At 40.8% G+C, this 18,802-nt stretch overlaps 3 protein-coding genes across 4 annotated transcripts; 1 reads left to right on the top strand and 2 right to left on the bottom strand.

The window, feature by feature from the left end:
- Nucleotides 1-128: 128 nt before the first annotated feature.
- ranbp1 (RAN binding protein 1) lies at nt 129-5,671 on the bottom strand. Its single transcript, XM_080852992.1, has 6 exons — nt 5,569-5,671; nt 3,698-3,837; nt 3,436-3,593; nt 2,331-2,459; nt 1,909-1,986; nt 129-1,534 (listed from the first exon to the last, which is right to left on the bottom strand). The coding sequence occupies exons 1-6, from the start codon at nt 5,581-5,583 to the stop codon at nt 1,401-1,403; spliced, it is 654 nt and encodes a 217-aa protein (XP_080709118.1). The 5' UTR covers nt 5,584-5,671; the 3' UTR covers nt 129-1,400.
- Nucleotides 5,672-6,084: 413 nt separating this feature from the next.
- trmt2a (tRNA methyltransferase 2 homolog A) lies at nt 6,085-12,637 on the top strand. Of its 2 annotated transcripts, none has more exons than XM_080852991.1 (12): nt 6,085-6,189; nt 6,430-7,008; nt 7,223-7,331; nt 7,423-7,604; nt 7,785-7,899; nt 8,251-8,366; nt 8,449-8,557; nt 8,694-8,816; nt 8,955-9,030; nt 9,160-9,276; nt 9,756-9,852; nt 10,047-12,637. In XM_080852991.1, the coding sequence occupies exons 2-12, from the start codon at nt 6,440-6,442 to the stop codon at nt 10,222-10,224; spliced, it is 1,791 nt and encodes a 596-aa protein (XP_080709117.1). In that variant the 5' UTR covers nt 6,085-6,189; nt 6,430-6,439; the 3' UTR covers nt 10,225-12,637. The 2 variants fall into 2 exon arrangements, with proteins under 2 accessions (XP_080709117.1, XP_080709116.1); XM_080852990.1 differs by having other exon boundaries at nt 6,430-7,059; nt 10,047-12,635.
- dgcr8 (DGCR8 microprocessor complex subunit) lies at nt 12,605-18,491 on the bottom strand. Its single transcript, XM_080852989.1, has 13 exons — nt 17,540-18,491; nt 16,470-16,638; nt 16,161-16,303; nt 15,518-15,821; nt 15,009-15,206; nt 14,805-14,906; nt 14,471-14,569; nt 14,208-14,290; nt 13,933-14,033; nt 13,401-13,507; nt 13,136-13,263; nt 12,894-13,007; nt 12,605-12,737 (listed from the first exon to the last, which is right to left on the bottom strand). The coding sequence occupies exons 1-13, from the start codon at nt 18,233-18,235 to the stop codon at nt 12,654-12,656; spliced, it is 2,328 nt and encodes a 775-aa protein (XP_080709115.1). The 5' UTR covers nt 18,236-18,491; the 3' UTR covers nt 12,605-12,653.
- Between the last annotated feature and the right edge of the window lie 311 nt (nt 18,492-18,802).

Below are 18,802 nucleotides of genomic sequence, written 5' to 3' on the forward strand. Positions count from 1 at the left end.
GTAATGTGTTGTGTCAGTCCCCTGAAATACATTTCTCCCCTCATTATGATGACTGTGGCCAATAACATTGAAACCCTCCCTTCACGGATTATCTGTCCAAAGAAGCAAGTTCTCGAGGAAATCACATAGATGCTGCATCATTCTTTAATTCTGTTCATTCACCACTCTTTCGTACATATCATGTCAGATATTACGGCCATAAAAAGTGAGACTTCAATCAAAATGCCATGGAGAATACATTTTACAGTCGTTACCAAAAGTACTATCATTAGGCAAACGATTGGGTAAATAATAGCATGGGAAACGCTATTCAAATAATGACTTGAGCAAGAAATAAGACCAGCCTCAACTGTACTGACTGTATAATCCCAAAAGAGCTGTGCCCTGGTTTAAATCAAGAAACTTTTTGGGACATGATCAAGTTTTAGTTCAAAAGGTCTGAATTATAATTTTCAAAATAGTGTCATTTATTTCCCCCCTCCATCAAACGGAATGGAAAGAGACAGAACATCTTCATTGGTTGTTTAAAATTGTGAGGAACCATAAAAGCACAGATCAAAAGCAAGTCTTTTATCCATGTACACTTATTTACAGATGCAACTGGAATGCCAAAACAATCTAAGATCTGGAGTGCCAACAGAATTGTGTTTATGTGCCCTCTGCCCCCAAAATGATATTCTACTCAAGTTCAAGTTTGAGACTGCATTGGTCATCAATACTTACACAAACCGTTATTAAAAAAAGCTTCTGCCCATCATTGAAAGGCAAAAACATTTTGGGTGTTGTCAGCCCAAGATCCACTGATGTGATTTGAGAGCAAAACTGTACTTTTGTTCTAAAGTCTTCCATTCCTAGGCAGAGAAAAAATGACCCTCCCCCAATTCAAGAAAACCTCTTGGGGCTGCTATATTCCCTGTATAATATCCTGCATCCAATTCCACATTTGAGAAGGCTCAATGGTCTACCTAGAATCCACCCACACTGCTTACACCCAATCTTAACAGCACTCACAGCTACTTTAGAATGTTTATAAAAAAAATAAAATAAAAAAAATTACCCAATGTGGGAATCGATCAATACCACAAGCCTCATTTCACAGCATGTCTTGTCGATACTTTGAGTTACAAATGGCCAAAATGTAACAACTTTATTTTCACCATGAAGAAACCAGGGCAGGTGAAGAGGGCAAGATAAGTACTAAACATCTTGGAGTTAGGAATGGACACATTTGTTGAAGAGTGGCACGAAGGTCTTGTGATCTCAAAAGGCAAACAAATAAAATAAACAAAAACAAAAAGTCAAACCAAATAGCAAGAGTCCAAATTCAGTTTCAGAGTCTATTGTAGAAAAAAGGGGGAAAATGACAAGTTGAAGATCTGAGTGAAGCCGCCGTCCAGATTTCATTTCTTCTCTTCCTCAGCTTTCACTTCCTCCACCTTCTGCCCACCTGATGTCTTGGTATCATCTTTGTTCTCTTTTACTGAGAGTTCCTCCAGTTTGTCTGCCACTTTATCCGCACCATCCTTGTCGCCAGCTGTTATAAAATCCATTTAAAAAAAAAAACACGTCAACAAATGAGTATATCTCAGCCGTGTAATGTAATAGTTTCAGTTCGATTTGACTTCTTTATAGTCAGTCAATATTCCGTTTGATTTTTTTATAGTGTTACAGATATAAAACAGAATTCTAGATATACACATCTAATTCATATGGTGTGAAGATACACTCTTATTGATATACAGAACACTTTTGAGATGTAGCAGAACATACCAGCACTTGGCCCATAAATAGCAAGCTAGCGTGTTACATTCTGCACGTTAATGTAGCAGACACTAAAAGTTTCATGCCGGAATGGGGCAGCATGGAACAGAGTGAGTCTGCAGATCACATCAATGAGAAAAGTCTTACCAGATAGTTCTTCATCTTCCATGAATTTTCTAACTTCTTCTTTGCACTCATCAAACTTTGCCTTGAATTTTTGGGCATCTGGGGGGGGGGAGTTGGGAGGAGGTTATTTTATATAAAAAAAAATTATAATGAAAACAGAACCAGCCAAATCTATAATCATGGACAGTCAATAAAACACTATTGTGGACTCAAACATGAGGCAAACAAACACACTTAAGTATAAGCACACATCTCTGAACAAAAGCATACAAACCAAATACAAACAAAATTACCACCACAAACCTCATTTTGCATTTAATATCTCAATATACGAAGAACACAGGGAGGCCAACTTTGAGGTTTCATGTCAGATGTTCACCCCCCCAGTGGTTCATAACCTGAGCCACCACAGCATGAGGTGATCTAATGTTAGGAAAACTTACTTTCCGCATTTAGGAATCTTAGTGCCAGAAGTTCTGGTTTGGGTTCCTCATCTGCAAAGTCAGCATGTGTGTTCCACACCCAGGCCCTGTCGCTACCAGCATTGGGTTTCAACTCCATCGCGGGCATAACTATAAAGGAACAGATAATCACAATCAACAGATGAAACAAATGGTTTTAAAAACACATTACCTCCTTTCAAAGCAACACACTTCCATCCACACCACAGCAAATTACACAGGAGCCGCTAATACTTAATAACAAATACTTTCCATGTGGCCTGACAACATACAACAAAAAGCACCAAATTTGCCTGACCAATGACTAAAAAGCATAGACAGTATATGCTCACATCAAAAGTGAAACCACTGGAGGGCACAAAAACAAATAGCATCAATTTAACCAAATAGGGTCAGCTCCTGGACCTGGACCAATGTTCTGTTAACTACATATGCGCTGACTGCAAAAAAAGCACTTGCAAACACAGCAACCAATTTTGGCTTCATTTCGTCATAACGCAAGTGCATCACACCATACTATCCATACTTTTCGGGTCATTGGGTGTAACAAAGATATAACACAGAATTCTAGGCATACACCCCTTATACATATGGTGTGTAGGTACACTAAATGATGTACAGAACACTTTTGAAATGTATCAGAACATACCAACACTTGGCCCATAAATAAAAGGCTAGCGTGTTACATTCTGCATGTTAATGTAGCAGACACTAAAAGTTCCATGCCGGAATGGGGCAGCATGGAACAGAGTGAGTCTGCAGATCACATCAATAATTTGTTTTAAATTTAAGTAAAGAATGACAAATATAGTCCTTTTCTGTACAGCACTTACGGGGCAAAATCAAGTAACTTTTTTAGTTTTAGAGACTCACACTGACATAACCTGTGTATCAAGTTTCACTCCAAATGACATCCTTTCAGTGTCCTCACATCAACACTCTTTTTGCAAAAATAATATACATAAACACAGAGTACTACTTTGGAGAACAGTCTAAGGCCAGTGTGCAAATAGCAAACTATATGACAAGATTTGGTTGTTAGCATCCTACTTAAATATATTGAATAACTTTAGCAACACACACATACCGTTGTGGTTGGCACAGATCTTGAGAGTGCGGTCTCTCCTCATCAGTAGACGAACGGAACCCTTATCTTTGTGCCGCAAGAGTTTCACATCACCGGTGCCACGCTCCTTCCATTCTGGTGGTTCATTTTCACTAGCAAAACGGTAGAGCTTTGCTCGCCTGATTAGAGTAAAGAGAGACAAAAAAAAGATTACAATAAGTAAGTCAGAGGATGTGATTCAATATGGTCAATAATTCCAAAAAGTCCAGTGGAGGCAACTTGCATTTTAAAAATCTCCTCTTCATCTTCCTCAAGTGTCTTCACATCTTGTACTGGTAATGACACAATGGGCTCAAAATGGGGATCATGGTTTGTGTCATCTACAGTTTCTGTAGATGTAGTTTCTTGCTCGTCTGGTGTGTCCTGTCAATATCACAGAAAATATTTGCAAACATCAACATTCAGCGTAATGTGGCAGAATACAAGCAAATGCGTTAAGTTTTGAACACTCACCATTTAGATACACCATTTTAAATATTCCACCCATAACTAAAGAATCGTTCCGCAGTGATCGGTTTCTACTGGGAGGTACGACACCACTGCTGAACAACACGTTGAAAGACGGGGGATTTGGGAGATCAAGCTTTAGGGGCTGCCCTTTGTTAGCGATTTGCTGCGACAACCAAACTTATTTCCACGGCTACTGAGGCATGCACGTATGTTAAAAATGAAGTGAGTTCTGATTAACCAGTGGTAAGCCCACTGTTAAAACAATTCCTGTTGGGTAAACGAATGATCAGCCAAATACCATCCCTCCACACTTATTCTTTAAAGCGAACTATTATTCGTATGACAAAAGACCAGAACACGGCAAAGTTAACAGTTAGGAACAAGAACAAGACAGGTTTAGAATATATGCGTAACCTTGTACAAAGATGTCCTGTGTGGCGCAAGTAAATAAAAAATAGGCTTGGCATGTGCATTCATGCTTTCTAACTTCATGGCTAACGTTAGCTAGCTAACTCAGCTCAAGCCCAATTTGAAAACCGGACAAGTCGTCCGGCTAGAACCTGTGGCATGAACACTATAGCTAGCACGTGAACGTCAAGCTTCCACAATTTAATACCTGGATAATTCATATAAAAAAATTCAACTAACAGTTAGAGTCACACTAGCAATTTAGGATTGGGCCGTATTATCTGGTTAGCCATTTCACTTAACTTGCATGGCTGAGGAAGAGATGACAAAGTCTAGATACACTTAGTTACCCAAACAAACTCAGTAAATATGTCTACTTTCTCCCCTACTAGCACCCTTTCTATCTGCATTGCTAGCCCATCTAACGGTTGTGGTAAAACGCTAGTTTATCTAGCACGCTAGCTAATGTTAGCCTCCAATGCTACAGCTAGCGACTGGCTAGCTATACAAGATTTGGGGTGTAACTTTAGCTAATGTTACCCAGCTGACAAAACATACGTATCACACTCTAGTAAAATAATTTTCTTTGGAACTGTCTCTGCCAGGTCGTTTAACTTCTATGGGGATACAGCTGTTGGCACATTTTAAAGTTTAGACTTCAGGCATGTATGTAGATAACTGACTAGTTGGGACTAGCGTCAACGGCACGTCCAGCCAAGAATTTGTCAATGTACCTGGTGAGTAGACGAGCTAATGTTATTGATTAAGATACGTGAAGCCTTAAGTGTTGCAAAATGACAACACCATCAATCACGATTAATTTAGGTTAATACAAGAAACTGATACTGTGTCTCCTTTACATGCATCACAACTGCGATTGAACTAGCTAACCTAGCTAACTATTGCCGACTAGCAAGTTAGCGTGAGATGTTGGCTCCTACAATAGGGCGGCAAACAGATATTCCAATAGATGTTTGCTTTTAGACAGTTGACTCGCAGTGATTGCAAATTCAGTGCTGTCAACACACTGATGTTAAAACAAAGCTAATTAGCAATAATCTCAATATGCAACTGAACATGACGCACATTAGCTAGCTACCGGCTTTTAAAGCTAACATCAATAGCCACAGCCCACAATGAACTTATTTTAAGCCAACCGAAAATGCAAACATACAATCAAATGTTTGTGCAAATTATTTCTATGCACCAACAAAAGAGTAAATAACCTATAGTCACCTTCGGATCTGCCATTCTAATGTAGATGTTTTAAGATTGCGACAATTGATGTTTTAGAGAGTCGTGCACTTTTCCAGGCTTCCTGCACCGACCTGATTTCGCGCGCGACAGAAAGGAAGTAAAGAGTCCGCCTTCTTTTCTGATTAACAGGAAATCATGGGAAATGAAGTTGGGAGTTATTTTAAAGTTTTCTTTCCTCAGAGAAATCAAAGCGAAATGTACCATGCACCCGTCAATCCAGTGGACCAGTACCTAATTATTTGCTTATTGCAGAACCATGTCAGACAGTGTGCAGCCTGGATTTGTGTTTTAAGTAGCATTTTTATGTCATATAATCATTTTCGAGGTAAATTATTGATGATTGTAAGGAGGTTGATATTGATGTACGAAATGGAATGCAATTCTGAACCGACATGTCACCATTGTTACAGATGAAGGACCAGTTCTTGTGAATGTAAGATAAAGGGCAGTTGTAGTGCATTTCCCATAACCCCCATGTTCAAACACGTGGTCTTGAAACATGGCTGCGTACTAGGTAGCGTTGCAGTTTTCTGGACCCTGCATACATATTAGTATTTCTTCAGTTTAATAGCTTCTTGTGGCATTGTCTTTAACACTAAGGTAAATCAAATCTTTCATGTATTTTAACTTATGTGTGTTAACGTCACCTGCTGTTACCAAGTAAGTTATTTGTCAATTGATGGCTCATGCAGTTAGGTCACGCCAGTGATGTTGAGCAACTTACTAGCTGACTATGTGCTTTGATGTGTTTTACGAATGGCCAAATCTATATCTGATTTTGAAAGTTGTTATGCCTGCGATGTTGTACATCACATTATGTTCATTTTCTCCCCTCTATAGCACGAAGAACATGACGGACGTTACAGACACAACCCTCCCTGTCACTTCACTGAATGACAAAGACACGAAACAAGTCACTGACCAAGATGGAAAAGGCAAAGATCCATTAGGGGATGATAGTGGTGTTACTGTGGACCCCGACTCCAATGCATATCGATATATTAAGGAGGATCTTTTCACCTCTGAAATCTTCAAAGTGGAGATTCAGAACATACCCAAGTTCATTGGCTTCAATGATTTGAAGAAGTTCCTCACTAAGCATGGTCTAAACCCACATAAAATCAAACTGTTTGGGAAACAGACCTTTGCCTTTGTCACTTTCAAGAACCTGGAGGAGAGAGACAAAGCAATGAAGGTGGTTCATGGTGTACAGTGGAAGGGCCGGGTCCTAAGTGTGCGGCTAGCCAAGCCCAAAGTTGACCCCATCCTAAAGAGAAAGCAAGCCAGGGGCGATGATGGCGAAGAGCCCCCCTCTAAGCGCCAGGAGAAGGACCAAGACCAACAAGAGAGTACAGATCCTCTGAGCACACAGATCGCTAATGTGGTAACCCCCTTATGGAACGTGCCCTATGACCAACAGTTGAGTACGAAAGAGCAAGAGGCAGTGGGGACTCTGCAAAGGTTAACCAGGTAGTGCTCATAATCCATTTTTTATGTATGTTTTTATTTACACTTGGATCCTTCTCCTATTGTAGGACTTGCTTAGTCAGCAAATCAAGTCTTCTTTACAGTTTAAATTTGTATCTTCATCTACCGAAAACTTAACTGCTCTCATTAACTTGCTTCTTTTCAGAGAAATAGGCAACAACAATAAGGCTATGTTGCCCTGGCTGTTTATCCAGAAAGAGAAGCATAATGGCATGTGTTGTCCCCTAGAGAAGATACGGCCTTCCCCAATACAGGTACAGTCATGAGTGTCACCACAGAGAGACTGACAGCTCCCCTGCCAATTGGCTATGTTAATAATTTGATGTGATCTTGTGTCAATTGTAGACTGAATATAGGAACAAGTGTGAGTTTCTGATTGGAATGGGAGCAGATGGTCAGGACAAAACTGTGGGCTTTCGCCTTGGGAAGTACAAAGGTGGCTCGTGTGCGGTGGTGGGACCTGGTGACACCATTCACGTTCCAGCAGAGACTAAAAAAGTGGTCCAAGTTGTCCAGGATTACATCAGGTAACATGAGGGGGGTTGAAATACATTATAATAGTCTGTGCAAACGTAATACCCTATTGTGTAGTTGTTATAATAAAGGTGTACAGATTGACAAAAAAATGATGTGGGGGGGGACGGGGGACTACTTCTTGCATTTACAAATATATCTTACTTGAATGATTATTATGTACCTCTGGACAGGACCACTGCATACTCTGTCTACTGTCCCGAGACCTATGAGGGCTACTGGAGGCAGCTAACAGTGCGGACAACAAGGACTAATCAGGTCATGGCCATGGTGTTCTTCAACCCCCAGGTACATTAGAGAAATGGCATGCCTGTGCATGCATGTAATGGTCACCTGTGTACATATGTAAGACAGACAGTATACTACAAAAATGAGTACACCCCTGTGGAATTGCACCTGCATGTCAAATGATTCAAAATTGTATTCCTCTAAAAAGCTGCAAGTAGACAAGTCTTACAAACAATCAAAAACAAATACTTTGGAAAGATTACATTGAAACTCAATGCATTATAAATGAATACACCTGTGATAATTTAAACAAAATTGAGTACACTTGTGATTCATTCCTAATTCCATGAACATAGTTGCAAAATAACCATTATTATCTTTATTTCATGTGTCTGTTGCTATTCTTTCCAGAAATTGTCAGAAGAAGAGATCGGTTCTCTAAAAAAGTCAATGGAAATGTATTTCACTGAAGGAGAAGGGAAAGACAGTGGGGTCACATCATTATATGTTGTCAGACATGGACAAAGGTAGGTTCAATTGCCAAGAGGTTTTTCTTTTTCTGTCCTCATATTTTGGTCTATGGTGACTCATTATGATGTCTCACTGCAGGACGTCTAACTCTGATGACATGCCCTGTGAGCATATCACTGGTGATAAGTGGATTTACGAGGAGCTTTTAGGTCTGAAGTTCCGCATCTCGCCACACTCATTTTTCCAGGTAAATCTGGACTTTGTTTGATAGTGTGTCAAGGTGCATTGGTTGGGGTGTTAATGGCTAGTCATAGATGGACACCAGCCACATGTTATTCTGGCAGAATTTGTTGTGAGATGTTTGTGGGCATCCTTCTTGGTAGATCAACACACCAGCTGCAGAGGTGTTGTACTCTGCCGTGGGGGAATGGGCACAACTGACCCAGGACAGCACTGTGCTGGATGTCTGCTGTGGGACTGGCACCATCGGCATCTCTCTGGCAAAGGTACGAACTGCTTGTCTTCTCACGGATGTGCTCTGTGTATGCTGGCCCGTCACCGTACTGCTGAGGAGAATTATCTGTGATTGTTTCTCCTTTGTCACGGTTGTAAAAATATAGTCATTTATATTCTTGGCATCACAGAGAGTAAAGAAAGTAGTTGGGATTGAGATGTGCCGGGAAGCTGTGGACGATGCCAAAGTCAATGCTGAGTTGAATGGCAAGTCTTCCTTGATACGCACACATGCTTTATGTTGTTCTTTAATGTTTACTTTCTATCTTTCTATACCCCATTTTACGCCACTTGCCATGGTCTCATTGTGGGTTTTTCATTTTGTATGTGTTTTAGGATTGAGTAATGTGGAGTTCCACTGTGGAAAAGCTGAAGATGTTTTCCCCACTGTGCTCAATGCCGTTATATCTCCAAATGTCACTGCTATCGTTGACCCTCCAAGAGCAGGACTACGTATGTTATTGAGTATAACCTTAGTTACTAAAATAAGTGTTTACTCATTACCTTTTCTTACCATACACATTAAACTTACAGCATGCAACAATTGGCCACTTTTTTGAGTTATGTTTTTATAGATAACTAGTGTTTGACATCTTCAAATCTAATTTTGTGGCATGTTCATGTAAGGGACAAATAAACACACATTTCTCGCTAGCCCCCCAGGCCAAGCACTATGTTGTTCTGTGGTCCAGGTCCGACCACCCCATTAACATTTAAGAAAACTTTTCACAGCATGACAGCGACTATGACGATCGCAACTTTATTGCCAAAAGGCCTCAGTTTAGTATGCTAGCAAACTATTCAGTCCCAGTGGTGATGTTGGTGGTTGCAAGGTTTTTGTATGCCTTTTATGTAGTCAGCTTGTTAGTTTTTGACACACTTTACTGGTCCTTTAAATTAACTTTGGCCATTTATTGTTCCTACATTGCCAGACCCTAAAGTAATCCTGGCCATCAGAAGAGCAGAGCATCTGAAGAGGCTGGTTTATGTTGCGTGCAATGCCAAGGCAGCCATGAACAACTTCATCGAGTAAGTAACCACACTGAGATGGGGATCAGTCTGAAACTGTCACATCTGGTCACGGCTGTGGGTAATCCCCTTATTTTTTGTAATTTTCCCCAAATGTTTGCATTAACCTCTTCCATAAACTCAAATTTGCCACGTCCTGATTATGCCATGTGAAGTTGTCGAAATCAGGGTTTAATTATGAGCCGTTTTTCTAGCCTCTGCAGAGCACCCTCCAACCGTGTGCGAGGAGCGCCCTTCCGTCCGGTGCGCTCGATGTCTGTGGACCTGTTTCCCCAGACCCCTCACTGTGAGACCATTCTGCTCTTCGAGAGGGTGGACTACAGCTCCACAGGCAATAAAGAGCAGGAGCAACCCACTGAAGCCAAACCTTAAACGTCTTAGGTGCACTCTATTCAGATTTGTTTCTTTTCTTTTTTTTTTCTGTTAATGTCCGAACAACTTTCATGATGAGGGTAAAGAATGCCACACGTCTGCAATGCTTGTGTTAGACAACATTTGTATGGTGTTGGTGATTGGGTAAATGTATGACTGGAACATTTTCATTTTGGCCTTGCAGTACAATGTATAACGTACATGTATAATTTTGTAACATAATAAAATGGAGTTGCTTACTCCTATGGCTGCGAATGGTTTCACACAACAATGATAAGACATAGCGCACTAGTCAAGACACCTTTATTTGCATAAACAAGTCACTGTAAGTCATCGATCATAAGTCACATTGACAAGAAATCTTTTTTTCTTCCTAGGCAGCAATGTCCCTATTCAACAACTTAATATTAGACCTTCCATGGTAACAAGTATATAAAAAAAAGAATATATTCTTCACACACCAACACACTTGGCAAGACAGTTTGGACAGGCAGTAAACTCAGAACAAACTGGGGTGAAGACACACACATTCTTATAAGCGTTCTACTCTTTAATACAGCAGCCTTGTGCTCATGTACAACGGTGAAATTTCAAAAACAAATGCAACATTCAGGAAAAGCCAGCTAAACTAAAATGCTTCACACGGTTTATATAGTTTTTTTTGTTCCAGCAGTTATTGCAACTTTTATCCCTCCTTTCCAGTAAATATATCTATTGTATGTTTTAAACAGCAACCTACATTACTCTATAAAAATGCATAAGACTATTAAAAGCTTTGGTTCACACCTTGTATGTCATGATCGCATTTTTGCACGAGGTATAGAGTACCTAGCCGTTTTGCTCAATTGCCTTTTGTAATGAAGTTCACTAATTTGAAAATTCATGTCATTATGTGGGGGGAACCTATTTTGAACACAATCAACTCGCTACAATGATTGCAACGTACACATACTTAAATAGGCCTGTGGACACAACAATCTGTTAAAACGGCTCTAAAAACCAAGCTCATGCGAAAGGAATTCGCCATCCCTTTCCCCAAATAATCAAATCAACTTTAATAACTCATTGCCCAACCCATTTCAATGCACTGCTGTTAGACTGTAGGTAGCTTCACCATCAGCAAAGACTCAAGTAAAAGGGTCTTGTACTTCCCTTGTGTTGGACATAAGAGAATTAGAGACTAAGGCAACAAACACCAGCATCTAATTGGCCCTCTATCTGACGTTCATGTTAGATGGGTAAATACTAATGTTCTTCGTACTCAACGTCCTTGTTTGAAGTAGTCTTTGCAGGTGTTTGGAATTAAAGGCTATATGAAAAAACAGAAGCTGGGCTGGGGACAGAAACGCCTTCGACCTACAAATCCTTCACAACCACAAATACCACGACACTACTAGCTCTGGTGCTTTGTGTTCTCTGCAGTGCCAGTAGAATGCAAGAATTATAGCTTGTCAGATCAGCACAACTGGCTGTCTTTTGATATGTTTCATCTTACATTTCCACAAAAACAAGGGGAGGAAAAAAAGGCATTTAACATACTCTGGCCATAAGCGCAAATAAATGAACTACCACTCAGTTGCACTGCAGATTGTGGGCTGATTTCAAAAGACATTTCAAATGCAAAAAAACAAAGAAAAACCATGCAAAGTAAACAAACAACAACCTGCCATGTATTCTTGACCAGTCATGATCCTACACACCACCAGCATCACTGTATACACAATGCTACCACATTAACTTCACATCAATACAGGAGCTTGATTCTATTGCATACCAACGAAGCTTAACTATAAGAGCTGAAGAAACACTAAATGAAATCCATTCGTCAAAGAAAGAAAAGAAAAGAAAGATGAAATCAAATGGCAGTCCTAACAGCAAACAGCAGATTGTGATAGAAGTTTGGTTTCCTACGGAGACACACGAATGCCAAACTTGTACTTGTCTATCGTGCTTCTGAAATTATTAGACAGCATCCTACCCCAAAGTTGGACACGTGTAAACCTTAACACACAACTTTTGGAAAATATATGGAGTTCCTGATTTTGTTGATGCTTTTGTAACAGCAGAAAATAATATTGGCAGATAGTATCTTATATGCTTCAGTCAGCAGAACTGGGAAGGAAAAATACAAAAAAAAGTTGTGGTTCATCTGAAGCTGCTTAAGTGCTGTACAGAGAATGCGTTCGGAGGTACAAGATGTTCCGACGCCTTATCCTAGTGCATGAATTTCATTCTGCGCCCTTGGCTAAGGTGGCAGGTGAACGAATCGCGTGCTTTGTTCAATGAAATGACCTCCATAATTGTAAAATATATATTGCCATTGTACACTAAATGACGATGCATAATTCAGTAATCGCGTCTAGACTCGTGGCCTTTCTTCTGGACAATAGGGTACCGTGGACAGTGCTAGTTGGTCTGTGTGGAACTTTTTATACATCAACTGTGCACAGGGGCTCGCTACCTGGCTGGGCAGACTCCATTATGGTCATTTTTGGCTTCTTCCTGGTCTCCTCCTGTAGAGAAAAAAAAAATATTACATTTCAGCTGGCTGTGCTAGACTCTTCAATCCTCCATGTCCAAGGCAATATGTATAAACAACAGTGTGGCAACCAATCAATGCTACCAAATCAGAGTAGCATGCAGGGTAGGAGTCTAAAGGTCAAACATACCCTCTGCTTAGCCAATTTCCTCATCTCGTCTTGAAGTTTGTTCAGAATATGCAGGTTTGGCTTGTTCTTTTTGGCATACTGCTGAAGTTCAATTACACTTTTGTCTGAATTCTCCTGTAAGTATGTAAAGACAAAGATTAATACCCAAGCAACCACAGAAAGCAACACATCATTACCCATCCTGACAGAGCCATGCCTTTCACCCCCCCCCCCCCACCAAACTTTGTTCCCCTAGCTCATACCTTTTTTACCATCTTATTGCTCTCTCTGCCATACATGCGTAGCAGAGATCCCCAGTTCTTCACATGGGGGTGGAGCATCTGCAAGATCTTCTGAGAGGCCAGCTGCTTGCCAACCCTCTTGTTCTTGCCTTCAGTGGAGAAAAGAAAAAGAATGTATTCAAATGTTTTGAATACTTTGACAAACAGAGGTGCCTTTCCTGATGAATACAGTTTACAAGAACCCAGGAGGCGGCTGGATTAAGCTTTGCATAGAGGTCTCACTTACACCATCCACGGACCGTGTGCTTCCCACAAGTCATGACATATTCGCTCTTCTGGTTTTTCCCAGGGATCACCTCAAACTTGATGCTTGTGTCACCCATACCATGATTTCTAGAAGACACAATGTATTGTAAGATTGCTGTATCATAAGGAAATACTGTGAGGTCTGTATCCTGCAAATAGTACCACAATAAAGGGGGAATAGCAGTTATCATTTTATTACAAAAGAAATATATAAAAGTGCTGTTATCATACTGGTTGACAGTTCATGCAATTACTTGTAATATCTAACAGCTTATACAAAGTCAGCTGCTACAATGATGATCCGATGTTGGTACTTGCTGGTTATTACTAATGGGCTATGCGAATACTGCTTCCTCTAAGATGAACAAAACTTTAAAAATAAAATTTAAAAAAACATTTATTTTTGAATGTGCAACAAATCATGGGATTTGGTCTAAGTTGAAGCGTTCCACACAACATTTTATCCTTTCATTAATTCAACAATATATGGAAATATTTAAAACAAGACCTACCTCTTAAGGCACTCATGAAGAATTTGATAAGGTGAAAGTAAGCCTGCTTTGTTGGTCAGCTCATACACTCTTGAGTCTTCAATACTGATATGATTAAAATACTGTCAAAAAATAAATATATACAACACGTATATTAGAGGTCTTGTGTAGAAGACATGCAAGTGTAGTGTATGACCACATTATAAATGAACAGGATTTTTAAATCTAATCTTCATTAAAGGCTGCAGAGCTAGCTACAGACTGTCAGAATTGGACAACTAAAAGGATGCCCGTACCTCCAGTTCATCTCCTTCAGAGGGCTTCTCCTCAGATGTCTGCTTCACAAAGTCAGGTATGAGGATCTCCAGTGTAGCTCGAGCTGGGGGCAGACAATAAAATCCAACCAACTGTCACAAACTGTTCTCTGTTTACAGAACCATTATGACTATATTATAAAGTGTGTGTGTGTGATTATTAAAATATATATATATATATATATATATATAAATATATAATCAGGTCATCAAGTTGTTAGACTGAAAATTCAAAACCAAAGTACCAGCTTTATTCTTGGCCAGTTTTTTACTACTTGCGGTCCCGGTACCATATGTAACTCCATCTATGATTACAGAGGCTCCAAAGGGCTCACTTGGGTTCTCTGCAAAACCATTGAGAAGAATATGTTACCACACAAGTAACACAGAGTGTTCAACACCACAGAATAGGCTTATAAGAGAATATCACAGTTATCTTTCCATCATTCACTAAATCCATTCCATTAATACAACTTGTATATTGATTATTTGTGATATAGCAATGTTTCGGATAGATATTAACTATAAGAGATCACAGGATTCTCACATGAAACCATGTACAATGAGTCAATGACTTACCACATTCAAAAAAGTTGTAAACAGGTCGAACCTTGAGTACGCGTTGCATATATTCATGCAGAATGCAAACCTCCGATTTCCCATTTGGGTTGATCACAAACTCTGCAATAATTGAACATGAAATTAATAGTGAGAAGAACAGAGAAAACAACCCCAGAAGGCCTCCATTATGCACCGTTATACTGTTGCCCCCTGACTAGGTACCCTTCTTGGTTGGTGCATCCTGCAAAGAGAGGGTGATGAGCTTCTGATTGGCTGGTAGGATGGGTCTCTCCGACTCGGCCTGCTTCCGCTTCATGTCTCTGTTGAACTGCCTGCGCTCGGCCCAGGTGCGGAACTTCTTCACGGTCACCTGCTCAAAGTCAAAACGCTTCTCCAGATAGCCGCGGAACTCTTCGATTTCTATGCAAGAGAAAACAACCGAGATTTAGTGTAGTTCAAGTAGAAAGGAATATGAGCAGGCCCAAATTGCTAATGTATAGTCTGGAAAACATAAAAAGATGCCCATAAACAAATAGGTTATCAAGGAGTTCTCACATAGGGACATATAGGAACTACACTACACAGCCAGTCATCACTTTTAATGGGTTTACTCAAAGCACAGGGAACCCGTGACATTGAACCTCACCCTACCAGTTTACCTTCAGTGACACAGACCATATAGGAACACGAAGCCACTCATGAGACATACCCTAAACCAGTTTCCTCCTTACCAATAGACTCATCCTTGCACACCTCCACCTTGGCTCTGACTTGGCCCAGAGCCCCCTGGAACCCCTCGCAGGCCTGAGGCTCCTTCACTTGAGGCTGGGACTCCTCAGACACCGGCGCAGTGCTCTCTTCCGGGGCCGTAGAGTCCGGCTCAGCTGCCCTCTCCGGTGCATCCACGTCTTCTCCAGGCTTTACGAGAGATCCATTGGAGTTGGGAACCACTTCACCATTTAGCTCCTTTTCTTCTACATCCTTCAATTTCTTATAGTGCAAGCAGGGAATGCTACTTGTAGGAGGGTCATGTTTCTGTCAGAGGGCAGAGAATGAGCGTCAACTTGTAGGCCTAATTACATGCGCCGTGGACTTCACTCTTACAATGGAATATGATGAGGTCAATGTGTATAAAAAGAGAAACAAAAACACACCAATATGTGTTCCTCAATAAACAAAGGTTAAATCAAATTGTATGACTGCATAATTCATCGTTTCAAACTGTACTTTTTATCTGGAGGGATCAACTCTGGTTATCAAGATACTACCCAGTCCAAGGTGTGGACAAGTGTGTACATGGAGTTATGCTACATCAATTTGTAAAAATCCCAACCATTTCCTTTAAAATCTTGTTTTGAGCAAGCCTCTTATTACCCTGATGCTCCCTGTTCCAAGGAAGTAAGGTCTGGACCAGGTAACAACCCTGGTTTCCCGGTGAAGGTAGACTGGAATGCCAGAGTTATGGAATGTCATGATCCAGCCGTCTGGTAGTGGCTCAGTGGGTGGGCGCCCACGACCTGCATTGAGACACCATATTCAGGTCTTTAATATGCAAAATCCTATAAATCAAGGAGTCAAGTGCTGAGAAAAATATATATATTTGTTTATGGAACAGTAGCCTGCCCTGCATAAAGTTTTACATCTACCATTAAATTACAAAAGTAAAATAGCAGCCTGACTCACTCTTAAGAACAGTCTTAATTTTGGTCATCATTGGTTGAACCCCAGACTCTCCATCTGACATGTGATCGTGATCACTGTCTCCTGTATACTTGTCTTCTGCCAGCCGCATCTTTTTGGGTACTGGCATACCCTCTTCCAACAATGCATCTACGTCATTGTCAAAGTCCTCCTGAAGGAAAGCACATTTTAGTGTTGAACCAATCTAGTTCATCAACCCAGTCCTGGCTGCACTTTTGATAAGCCGTTGACAGGTTTAAGAAATAATTTCAATCTGAATCGGCGGCAGTCATTGCAACCATACCTTAGCTCATTAACCGATTAAAAAAACTCTACTTTTCATAGCCCTTTGCCACACATTCATTCACTCACTCACTTAAAAGCGGTTACCTTCATTGTCAGAAAGTAAAGCTTTTTCAAATGACTACTTAAACCAGACAGCTTGAAGGCATAAAGACAGACGACTAAGGCGGCAAGTTTACTCCTGTTGACACGGTCAATTTTGTCAACAGCACAGTCCGAACAAACTGTCCACGCAGGACCAACATTTTGGGTGTGCAGACTTGTGCATGTGTGAACAGGGCATAGAGATATTATTTCAAACACTGATTGAGTGATTGAGCTTGTCAACAACAGCATAAAAACTAGAATGAGTAGATATATCATATCAGATGCTTTTATGAATTACCAATGCACATTTCCATTAATATGTTTTCTCCCTGGGAATAAAACTAAGGGAGACCCGCTGATAAAAATGACAAGCAACGGTATTTTATGGTAGGTAGCAATTTGTATATAGATAGAGAAGTAAACGGTTATGAAGGGCCAAAGAAGACTATAGACCTATAAACAGCCTTTGCTGTAGATTCACACAACGTACAAATACAGAAGACTGCAGCAGCACTGAACTGAGCTAAATCCATGATGGAACACTGAATCAACACATGTCAAATTCATTCTTTGTGATGCAGACTGACAGACCCAGTTCTAAGTACATACAAATACATAACAAATGTTTTCAATACAGGTGTCCTCCAACCATAATGAACCCTTTTCTATCATCGTGCCCGTACCTCATATGAGTAGGTTAGGTCCTCCTCAGTAGTTTGCTCCTGTTGTGCAATGACGTCTGATCTGAACCCGCCTTGGTCTCCGTCTTCAGCCTCCAGGAAGTTCTCACTGAAATCCTCCAACTCATCCAGGACAGCATACTCAACCTTGTTCCCTAGGTCGACCTCCAATTCCTCACACTTTGCCCCTGTGTCGAGTGCACCGTTACCACTGATCCATGGACAACTCTGGCCAGCCATCTGCTCTACAGTGTCATGCAACTCACCATTTAAAACCTCTGCACCTGGCACAGAAGCCCGTTCCTGTCCTACTCCTGTGTAGAGTACCTTCCTGTCTTTGCTTTTGCTGCTGTCAGAAAAGCTAACGCTAACCTTGACATCTCTGAGCAACTTGAGGTCGGGAAGGAACTTGGTGATTGGAGGAGCGTGGCGAGCCGTTCTAGGGCACGAGCCTCCTGTGTCGGGCTCGTCCGACAGGTGGGTAGTAAAAGTCAGAGAGCCCTTGGTGAGGAGCTGCGCCTCCCTGTTCCCTGCCGGGGTGTTTGTGGGTCCATCACCACCTGAGCTAACGTCCATTTCCTCTGCGTCACTGGACGTTTGCAGGGGAGGTGGTGGAGGTGCTATGCATTTGTGGCTGCCAGACACGTCATCCTCTGGGGGCTCCAGCGGGAGAGGAGGCAATACCTCATCAATATCCATCTCTCCTAACAACTTTGAATGAAAAACTTAACTGAACAGGTTATCTATCAGGGGTCTTTTGTCTACAGTTTTCTCAAACACTTTAAAAGGACCTTACAGACAAACATGCAGAAGGACATTGCCAGGATGCCTCAGATTTTGCATTAGTCATGTACAGTGTTGAATATGCTAAGCTGACTGCATTGTTCTTTTCATTAATGTAGACAGCTTTTTATAAATTACTGTCTCAATTATTGGAAATCACAATGCATTCAGCTTAATTGACCACATCTATGGACTTCCCATCCTCCATTCCAGAATCTTCCATATGCCCTAAAAGAGAAAGAAGGTAAACGTAGTTAATACGTGGTTGTTTGTTACAGTGCAACCAAAACAAGTCACCAAATGATGCTTCATGTTTCCTGATCTGCAGTTCCGTCAGCAGGAACTTGCAAATCCAAATATGGACCATACAATATACCATGCACAATACCGAGTCATTTATCTGCAAAATCGTTATAGTGGGACCTTCTTCATTTTACAGCTTAAATGAACGATGACTACTTCATATAACCATTGTTAGATTAA

The sequence above is a fragment of the Sprattus sprattus genome (assembly GCF_963457725.1).
Source record: "Sprattus sprattus genome assembly, chromosome: 15".
Taxonomy (NCBI): domain Eukaryota; kingdom Metazoa; phylum Chordata; class Actinopteri; order Clupeiformes; family Clupeidae; genus Sprattus; species Sprattus sprattus.

Excerpts from the sequence above, each read along its gene's own strand:
- ranbp1 (XM_080852992.1), bottom strand. Across the intron at positions 3,594-3,697 it reads GAAGAGGAGATTTTTAAAAT|GCGAGCAAAGCTCTACCGTT; the intron begins GCAAGTTGCCTC and ends TACTCTAATCAG. Across the intron at positions 1,987-2,330 it reads AAGATTCCTAAATGCGGAAA|ATGCCCAAAAATTCAAGGCA; the intron begins GTAAGTTTTCCT and ends CCCCCCCCCCAG.
- trmt2a (XM_080852990.1), top strand. The coding sequence starts at position 6,440 with ATGACGGACGTTACAGACACAACCCTCCCTGTCACTTCACTGAATGAC. Across the intron at positions 7,900-8,250 it reads TGGTGTTCTTCAACCCCCAG|AAATTGTCAGAAGAAGAGAT; the intron begins GTACATTAGAGA and ends TATTCTTTCCAG. Across the intron at positions 8,558-8,693 it reads CGCCACACTCATTTTTCCAG|ATCAACACACCAGCTGCAGA; the intron begins GTAAATCTGGAC and ends CCTTCTTGGTAG.
- dgcr8 (XM_080852989.1), bottom strand. The coding sequence starts at position 18,235 with ATGGATATTGATGAGGTATTGCCTCCTCTCCCGCTGGAGCCCCCAGAG. Across the intron at positions 15,822-16,160 it reads TTGGAACAGGGAGCATCAGG|AAACATGACCCTCCTACAAG; the intron begins GTAATAAGAGGC and ends GCCCTCTGACAG. Across the intron at positions 13,264-13,400 it reads GCACACGGTCCGTGGATGGT|GCAAGAACAAGAGGGTTGGC; the intron begins GTAAGTGAGACC and ends TCTCCACTGAAG.